Consider the following 10,139-nt stretch of genomic DNA (forward strand, 5'->3'; position numbering starts at 1 on the left):
GTATTTTGAAAGCAGGGTCTTAAAGAGCTTTTGACATCCATGTTCCTAGCACTGCTAGTCACAATGGCCAAGAGCTAGAAGCCTCCCAGATGTCTACAGGTGGGTAGACAAAATGTGATATATATATATATCATGGAATGTTATTCAGCCTTCAAAAGGAAGGAAATCCCGTCACATGCTAAAACATGAATGAAACTTGAGGACATTATGCTAAGTGATATAAACTAGTGACAAGAAGACAAATATTGTATGAGTCCACCTCTATGAGGTCCTCAGGGTAGACCTATTCATAGAGAAAGAAAAGTGGGCATTAGTAGGGACAAGGGGGAGGGAGAAAATGTAAGCAGTTTAATGAGGATAAAGTTTCAATTCTGAAAATGAAAAAGTCAGTGAAAAGTCAGTTGGATGACTTTCCAGATGGTGTATGTTTATTTAGTTACACATTGTGTCACAATACCATTCTACTAGTACAATAATGCTTGTTATAAACCATACAACAAAGAATAGTAAAGTCCAAAGAAACGAACCAGAGTTTGAAGGCTGTCTCCCCCATGTGGGTCCTGCCCCAGCCCTGAACTGCGTGGACCCTGCTGTGGAGAACACTGTTTTGAGACCTAGGCTTTCAGCCCAGTGAAAACACTGCAAGTGCCTCCACCTGCTGACCTCCCCGGGTCTGTGCAAGCTTCTCTGGGGAGAGAGGATCCACAGGTCTTATGAGATTTCCAAATGGTTCTATGAGCCATAAAGGCTTCGGTCTCAGTTCTCCAGAGAATGAGCAGAATTTCAGCATCCCTTAGGCAAGATAGAATTGAATTGAAATTAACATTAACCCTTAAAAAAAAAAATCACACGAAATCAACCATTTAAAATGAACAATTCAATGGTGTTTACTGCATTCACTGTATTGTACAACGACCCCCTCTGTCTCATGCCAAACATTTTCATCACCACACACCTTCTGTCCCCCAAAAGCCCTATAACAGATTAATCCCTTTCCGCACAGCCCCTGGCAGTCACCACGCTACTTTCTGTCTCTGGATTTACCTTTTCTGGATATTTCCTATCCGTGAGATCATACTACATGACTTTGAACTTGGCATCATTTGGAGGTCCACTGAATGCTCTCTACGACAATCACCACGACAATAATCAGAATGAAAAAACAGCAGCAAACATTCAAGTTCTTGCGCCTGGGATTCGGGGCTGTGTGGGGATGGAACACCTCGCTATGGGTACTGACTTGGATTCTTGTCTCCACATGGTGTTGGGTGTTTGCTCTTGGGCTCCAGTGGGTGGGGAGGATTGCAGCCTCCCTGGACCCAGGGTGCCAGGGTTGGGGTAAAGCCTTCCCTTTGTTTGCTATGGCGTTCCACTTCTCTATGTCCACTGTGGAGTTCCCCCTCTCTGTGTCGGTGGTGATGTTCCCTCTCACTGTGTCCGTGGTGATGTTCCTCTTCACTGCATCTGCAGTGATATTCCCCCTCACTGCGTCTGTGGTGATGTTCCTCTTCACTGTGTCCACCGTGAGGTTCCCCCTCACCGTGTCCGCAGTGATGTTCCTCTTCACTGTGTCCGCGGTGATGTTCCTCTTCACTGCATCTGCAGTGATATTCCCCCTCACTGCGTCCGTGGTGATGTTCTTCTTCGCTGTATCCACCGTGAGGTTCCCCCTCACTGTGTCCGCGGTGATGTTCCTTTTCACTGTGTCCGCGGTGATGTTCCTCTTCACTGCATCTGCAGTGATATTCCCCCTCACTGCGTCTGTGGTGATGTTCCTCTTCACTGTGTCCGCAGTGATATTCCCCCTCACTGCATCTGTGGTGATGTTCCTCTTCATTGTGTCCACCGTGATGTTCCCCCTCACTGTGTCGGCGGTGATGTTCCCCTTCACTCTGTCCACGGTGATGTTCCCCTTCACTGTGTCCACTGTGGTGCCACTTCTACTGGGAAAGGGCATGGGAATGGTGGTCCCAAGAGCAGGTGAGCTTATGGCAGGAAGTGATGGGGACACTGGTGACTGCACGGCCTCACTGAAGCCACTCTGGGCACAGAAGCCCTGCAGACATGCCTCACAGTTGTTACTGTCATGCGGCCCTTCAAGAGTGATTTCCCTAATGGTAGGGATCTCCTCCATCGACTTAAATCCTTCTCTGTAGCATTTCTTCAGAATTCGGAATACCAGGTTGTTCAGGATCCTGGAGATGTTCTCTTTTGTGAACTCGGGAACCTCAAATGGAGACTGATGGCACTTCTGACATCTCTGGGCAAAGACCCTCATCTTCACGTTGCCCCTGGGTTTCCCCCTAGTCTTGTGCATGTGGAAAACAACCTGAACTTGAGAAGAGGCCCAGCTGCGAGAGCACAAGGAGCACTGGAACCTGTAAGGACAGGAGACAAGACCCTCAGCTTGGCCCAGGATGGCCGAGCTGTGGGCTGGGCCAGAGGGAGAAAGGGGCACCCAACAACAGAGACATGACTCAACTGGGGTCGAGGTTGGTGGGGAAGACGTTAGCGAGCCCCTCATTCCTATCTCCACTGTGCCACCAACATGCCCTGGGATCCACAGGTGTCTGTCATGAAAATAGCAGACCACAAGCTCTTGGTGCTGGAAGGGACCTTCTAAATCTGACATGATGGGGCTAGAGATGAGGTGCATGCTGGAACCCATCATGTGCAGAGACTTGGTGGGTGTAAGAAGCAGGACCAGACCTCTGGGCTCCTGAACCCAAACCAAGGCTTCTTCAAATGTGGACTGAAGTGGGTCAGAGGCTATGGGTGCAACAGTAGCTATTAAACTAGCCCCCACTAGCTCTGAACTGAAATCCACAGATGGCACAAGTGGGTGCTGGTAGGTGCTACTGTCTGAAAGTTGGTGTCTCCCCACAAATTCACAGGTCAGAACCCGAAGCCCCAAAGGTAATGATGTTAGAAGGCCTTTGGGAGGTGATTAGGTCATGAGGGTAGAGCCCATGTGGATGTGATTAGTGCCCGTATCACACAGATCCCATAGAGCTCCCCAGTTCCTGCCAGCATGTGAGGATACAGAAGTCCGTCCACAAACCGGAAGAGGACCCTCACCAGACCAGATGGCACCCTGATCTCGGACTTCCAGCCTCTAGAACAGTGAGCAATACATTTCTGTTGTGTCTGTTGTGTTTAGTCTGGTGTTTATATTATTTTAATTTACTTTACTTTATGTTTTATTACGTGCCCCCCTCCCTCCCCAAACAGACTAAGACAGTAAGTCATAGACCCACAGATCAAGGAGGGTCTACTGTCTGGAGGAAAAGCATTGCTTTGCCCTATTGTCCAGGGGTGCCCAATCCGTCAGAATGATGGGGAGATCACAGTGTCCAGCTCTCTCTCTTCTTGCTCCCCCTCCTACCCAGTTCATTGCTCAAGGTAGCCTGGGAAACCTCATATTCTGTGTGCACCTGGCCTCACACCTTCCCTTCTATGCAGGGAAGAGGGCGATTTCCTGAGCTCAGATATTTGGACAAATACAGGATAGATGGAGAGAGGGGGGAAGAAGGCCCACAAGGACATGGCTGCACCGAGGACAGGAATCACGGGAGAGGCAGAAATTGCAGAATGGCAGGGACAATTCCTGCTCACTAAATTATCCACGCACTCCCGTTCGCTTCCCAATCCCCTCACAGTGAGGGTGGTCAATATGACTGGTTGCCTGATGGGATGCGGGCCATGACATATGCTACTTCCAAATCTGGCACGGAAGCTCTTGGAAAACCCTCCAACTCCTCTTCCTCTGCCTCAACAACCTGGGGACAGTGTGTTGGGTCAAAAACACTGATATTTCAAGGTCTCTCTGCTCTAGCAGCCAAGCCTCACCTATCATGGGAGAGTGAATTGGAGGGAGCTGGGAAGAATGAGCCAGTCAAGATTTCCTTCTTGTGGCTTGATTCCAGCCACACCTCACAGGGTGAGCATGGCCATGAAATGAAGGGAAGAGGACGAGAGGCTCTGACCACCATGAGAGAGATGACATTGCTGGGGTTATTCAGAGTTGGTTGTGCACAGGGGGCCTCTGCTCTCCTGAGCTGCTGTCCCCAACCCTCTGTCTCTGGGTCGTACTACCCTGTTCATGTGCCAGCTCAGAGTTCAAGGTTCTCCCAAAAAAGCAGGGTGGGGGGTGGGGGCGGGGCTGAGATTTTGCTTGGATGTTCCTGGTGCCAGCTCCTGGCCTGGGAAAGCCGTGGGCCACAAGGAGAGGAGAGCTCTGCTTCCTCTGCCCAGACCCTTCCCCAGAGAGGAGGGCAATGGGCAGACACCAAGTCTCAGGCTCCTACCCTCTTTGCATGGGCAGCCCCATCCCTGACCCTTGGAACTCTGCTTCCTCACCTGGGCAAAACAGGGTAAGGCTTTGAATGAGTTCCAAGCATCTTGGATTATTTTTTTATTTGTTTGTTTGTTTTAGGATTTTATTTATTCATTTCAGAGAGACAGAGAGAGAGAGAGTGCACAAGCCAAGGGAGAAGCAGGTTCCCACTGAGCAGGGAGCCTGATGCAGGGCTGGATCCCAGGACTCTGGGATCAGGACCTGAGGCGAAGGCAGACGCCTAACTAATGGCTGAGCCACCCAGGCGCCCCCAAGAGTCTTGGTTTAAAAGGATCCATCAGCCCAGAGAAGAGGGGGCAAGGTTTCTGCATATTGCTCAGCTACGCTAACCTCTGCCTTCTCCTGGAAGGGCCTCCTCAGCCTGCAGGGCCTCTCCCTCCTGCGCTCCATAGCCCCAGGTCCCCAGGAGACAGGGAGCACAGGTAGGGAACTTTGCCCACCCAGCTGTCCTGCAGCTCCTCCCTGCCCCCCGATGCAGCCAACACTGGTGCCCAGTCCTGCTGCTGTTTGGGATTCGCTGAAATAAAGCTAAAACTTCTGGATGATCGGCACCGTATTTCCTGTAGTCTTCAATGTGCAAGCACGGGATAGAACAAGAAAAGGAGCAAGGATACACGGTAATGAAAAAATAAGAATTTTCTGGAATATGTACCATCCCATTCCCCACTCACCTGGCAAAGGCCCACTGCTGGTACTGTGACCACCCCGGCTCCAGGCTGTTGGGAAGAAGGTCTTTGTCTTCTGTCAGGGTCCATTTGTGCCTTGGCTTCACTTCCTGGATTAATTCCTGGAACACTTGCTTCCATAGCTCCGTGTCCTGATTCATGGTACGCTGTGTGGACAGCTGCGTACCTCAGGATCTCGGGGAGGCTCTGACACGTCTGCAGCAGGACACGTGGTTTCCTACTTTAAAGGGCTGGGACCCGCCTTTGTGTACATGACCTGGGCCAGTGGACCAGGTCTTTGCCTCAAAGACGAAGGTCAGTTGAATCTGGCTTTCAGTTCAGCAGACTAGCGAGCGCTAGCCTCCTCCACCGGGAATTTCCAAAGACACGGAATGCATGGTTTCATCCAATAAAATATGACCAAGGGAAAGCTCCGGACTCTGGATTGGATCAGCAGATAACTTGCCTGTAACCCGGAATACATTCTTTACCTCAGAAGCCTCTGGAAATGATGGAGATGCAACTGCCCCTCAGAACAATGTATTACTTCAACTATAACCCCCGGAGGATTTTACTAGTTACCAAGCACATTTAGATACGGCCTTAAGAAAAACACATACTGGCAACAGGTATTTGGGGGAAAGGACGATCTAGGACCATGAAGTTGGGCAGCTGGGGATGCCCAGCTCGCGCAGGGCAGAATGCCGCCTGCTGCCTGGAAGCCGAGCAGCTGCGAACCGCCCGGCCCGCTCAGGGCAGAACGGAACCCCGCCTGCTTCCCTTTATTGTTGTCGCTTCTTCCTCCTCCCCAAAGCGCCTGTTGTTAGTTAGATGAGTCCTTTGAATGTGCTTGGTTAACTATAAACTTTACCCGCCTTCTTGTTTGTCCACAAGACAGGTGACTGATGTTTGACCTTCCTCGGCTCTTCTGTGGGTTATTGTTTCTATCTAATAAAAGTGAGACTGAGGAGTTGCTTGGGGCTTCGGTCTTGTCAACGGTTGTGGCCTGCTCTCTCTCTTGCAGCTGACTTGGTTGTGCCTAATTCTTCTTCCGTTCGCCAACTGGAAGCGTCAGAGAGAGGTTGCAGGAGCTCTTTCTGTTTTAACACTTGGAAGTCCTTAGCCACTGGGCTCCCAGTGCCTGAGCCTGGGAAGGAGAGATGCAGAGAAGGGCGTGGCCACGGTGGGCCCGCACTGCTCCCCAAGTCCCTGTTCTGGGCTCTCTGCTTCCTGTTTCTGCTGGTCTCTGTACAACTGGATCGCATAGCTCCCAGAGGCCTCTAACCCAGAGGCCATTCTCCTCCCAGCAGGGTTAGGGACACTTGCTATCGCTCTTTCTGAACACTGGCTGGGCCCTGGCTCTGCCGCTGGGAAGGGGCCGCGTCGGAAAACTTGGGACAGGCGCAGAGGAGCTTGGACAAGACAAACAAGCCTTCTCGTTTCAGTTCCTGTGCGGAAAACAAGTGTCTTCTTCATGACCTATTTGTGCCACGTTTGTCAGATTTTCGTGGTTTTTGTTGGTGATCTCTTTGTTTCAAGTGGCCCCAAAGCCTAGTGTTCGGTCTAGTGTGCCTAATGGTGAGGAGAGTGGGATGTACCTTCTGGAGAGAGCGTGCGCTCGGTAAGCTTTATTCAGGCATGAGTTCTAGTGTTGCTCCCTGCAAGTTCATACACGAACATTCCTTACTACATAAGGTGTCTTTAAACAGAAACGATGCAAGGTCATGGATTGCTCAGCGGCCCAAAATGTTGTTGCTAGAGGCTGGCAGGAACTAAGTCTGCATTTCCCTGGGGAGTCACGGTTCAGTGTTTGTTATTTTAGTGTTCTTGGCAATTTTATGGGATTTACCACCCCCCCCCCAAAAAAAAAGAGCTGGGGGGCTGCGTTTTTCTTTGTCTACTCAGTGGTTTGTCTTTCTTCCCCATTCTTCCATGGGGAGAGCTGGCTTGGTGAAACTAAACCACTTTTGAGCCCTGCCCTCACCCATTATCCAGTTTTTGTCCAGAAAGTTGCTAATGACTAGTGCCGTTAACTCTAGTCTAAGACCCTTCCAAATCTGCAGGCCATCTGTTAGCCCTGTCTTGTCTGTGGCCCAGAGATCGGAGTGTCATTCTCTTCCCAGCCAGGCTTCTGCACTGGTGGTTACAACTGATCGAATGCACCGGGAACTGTAAATCCAGCCATTTCAGAGTGTAATTTCTTTTTTCTCTAATGTACCCCGTTACCTGGACCCTGGGGAGTGGTGGATAGATTCTAGGAAAGCAAGTCCGCTCCATCTTCAGCTCAGGGCTTTCCGAGTCCTGTGCCAAAAGCAGTCTGGCTCCTTCTGGAAATCCCTTATCATCCCTTTCCCCTGAGGTGCTCGTGGGTCTCTCCCAGCAGCAAGACCTAGTCTAGAGAATGAAGCTGATCTAGAGAACGAAGAGGTCCCGGGGCTCAGTCCTGTGATGCTCCATCCTGTAGAGATTGGGAAGAGGAGGGTGATCCAAGAAATGAGATGTCAAGTTTCTGCAGTTTCTTCATCAGTCCCACAGGAAATCATCTGTGTGACATCACAAGGTGCTGACAGACCCCCTATTAGTCTCCGTTTTTGTGTTCCAGACACTAGGGTTATGGTGGCCAATAAAACAAAGGCTACCCTCACAGAGCTTGTGTTTTATTCCAATGGGGAGAAAGACAATGACCCAGTAAACAAGCAAATGTTCAATGTCATGTCAGGTAGCCATGAGCGCTATGGAGGAAAACAGCATGGCGAGGGTCTGGAAGGAGGAATGGCATGGGTGCACCGGCAGGGTGGCAGTAGGGACAGCGGCTCTAAGTGGGCGGTTATAGAAGGCTGCCCTGTGAGATGACATGTGAACCAAGACCTGTCTGAAGTGAAGGACTGGGCCAAGCATGTACATGGGGGGGAGGAATCGTCAGATCAGAGAGGACAACCTGTGTGAAAGCCCAGAGGTGGAAGTGGGCCTGGTGTGTCCGTGGAGGAAGAGGGAAACCAGGGTGGCCAGAATTTAGTAAGCAGAAAAGGAGTACATGAGGTTGGAGATGCAGCTGAGGGCTGCAGGGCCTTGTAGGATTTTATTCCAAGTGTGAAGGGAAACCAGTGAAGAGTTTGGGTACGAGAGTGAGAGGTCTGATTTTACATTGTGATCTCGGCTGTCTGATCTGTCCACTCAAGCTCTCTGTTGTCTCGGCCTTGAGGTAGGAAAGGAATGGTTGTGCTGAGTGAGTCAAGGATGATGCAGGGAAATCACCTAGAGTCCTAGCTTTAAGAGCATTTAGGTCAAAATAAGACTCTTCTCTTTCAAATCTGACTACACTCGAACCTCTGAGATCTTATTCCCCAAGGAAATTGCTAAGTCAAGTTTAATTAAAATGACTTCCACTATTTTTCTTTGATTTTGCACTGTCCTTGTGGGGACTGCAAGAGCAAAAACCAAAGCAGACCAGACCAAAACTCCATAAACCCATTTAGTTCCTTCAGAGACTGATAAAACCCCCATCAATCTCCTCATCACCAACTCCTAAGGACAGCCTATACCACCCTTGGGACTTGGGCAAATTCTGTTTGAACCATTGGTTTTATTATTCAACAGAGAATTCTTTATTTCAACCCAGCAGGCGACTTGCCCTCTATATGACACGTTTCCATTACTGGCTATCTGTTCACTGACGGAACTTCACCCCGGAGTTCACGTTCATTGCCTGGCCCAGGGCTTATGTAATGAACAGTCCAGAATCAGCGTGAGACCTTGTGACTTTAGAAGCCTGCGCCGGCCTCTAAAGATTTAGAAGTCTCTTCCGGGGCGCAGCACGTGGGGCAGCTCAGGTGGAGGCCCTTAACTTCTGGATGGGAAGGTGTACAAGCTGGCTCGGTGCCCAGAGGTGCTTGAGGCCACGAGGATGGAGACCCCCCCACCCCCAGGGTGGGCAGTGATCCTCACTGCGCAGACTCTGTCCTCTCGTGCCGCATCTTTTGAGTTCCAAATTTTTTTTTTTTAAAGATTTTATTTATTTATCAGAGAGAGAGGGGGAGAGAGCAAGCACAGGCAGACAGAATGGCAGGCAGAGGCAGAGGGAGAAGCAGGCTCCCCACCGAGCAAGGAGCCCGATGTGGGATTCGATCCCATGACGCTGGGATCATGACCTGAGCCGAAGGCAGCTGCTTAACCAACTGAGCCACCCAGGCGTCCCCCAAATTTGTTTTTAAAAACAAATTTGTTGCTAATGATGAAAAAAGGGTTAAATATAGTTATTTTTTAAAAAAATATACATTGCTAGTAAACCGTCTTACATTGGTGCCCTGCCGCACCTCCCCCCAGGCATCCACAAAGGGGTGTTATAGGAAGGCTGGTGCACAGAGGGCGCCCTAAGTGGAGTACGGAGCCGCAAGGTATCCGGGTAGCTGGCTTCTGGCCTCGGCAATCCCAAGTGGGGTTGCCCCACGATATAGTTTCACTTGGATTTGCATTAAAATCCGATTCCAGTTAAATTCCAATTTCAGTAACAACGAATAATAAATATAATTAGAGCATTTTACAGTACAATTAGTATCTTATACTAGGAGTCGATTCATGCTCATCTGAAACTCGAATTTAAATCGGGGTTCCTGGTGCTGGCTCTGGGCTGCTAAATGGGACTGCTTTCGTGGGGGACGGCAGGTGCGGTTCGCGTCCCTCACTGTCACTTGGAAGAGAGCTCCGCCAGCTCTCGGAGGTGGGGGAGGCCACAAGTCTCGCGATAACCAGAGCCGGTTAGGGGCGGGCCGGAAGTGTGTTTGGGCGCGGCTGGGCGGGGCCGGAAGTGTGCTAGGGCGTGGGCTGGGCGGGGCCGAGGGGCAGAGAGGCGGAAGTGGTAGCTGCTCGGGGGAGTGTTGCTCGGCTGCCAGGCCAAGATCCCTCATTTCGGACCAAGTTAGACGAGTAAGAGTAGCAGGACCCTTCCATTGTTTTGAAGTACACGCTGTTGAGATTAGATCCAGCTATGTAAAGGAACAAAACCCTCCCGCGTAATAGTTCAACTTATTCAAGTTTGGGCTTGTGTCCTCTCTCCCCCCAGTATATAGTTCTAGCTTCATGGCGAAGGGAAAAAGAGAAGGCAGCGATGGGTGACCGGC

The 10,139-nt window shown here is 50.5% G+C and overlaps 1 protein-coding gene across 1 annotated transcript; it reads right to left on the reverse strand.

The window, feature by feature from the left end:
- Positions 1–404: 404 nt before the first annotated feature.
- RTP3 (receptor transporter protein 3) lies at positions 405–5,785 on the reverse strand. The gene is made up of 2 exons (XM_004760803.3): positions 5,029–5,785; positions 405–2,378 (listed from the first exon to the last, which is right to left on the reverse strand). Exons 1-2 carry the CDS (start codon positions 5,181–5,183, stop codon positions 1,100–1,102), a joined length of 1,434 nt encoding a protein of 477 aa, XP_004760860.2. The 5' UTR covers positions 5,184–5,785; the 3' UTR covers positions 405–1,099.
- Positions 5,786–10,139: the final 4,354 nt, after the last annotated feature.

Source organism: Mustela putorius, unplaced genomic scaffold (assembly GCF_011764305.1).
Source record: "Mustela putorius furo isolate JIRA1106 unplaced genomic scaffold, ASM1176430v1.1 tig00000095_pilon_pilon_pilon, whole genome shotgun sequence".
In the NCBI taxonomy this organism is placed as follows: Eukaryota; Metazoa; Chordata; class Mammalia; order Carnivora; family Mustelidae; genus Mustela; species Mustela putorius.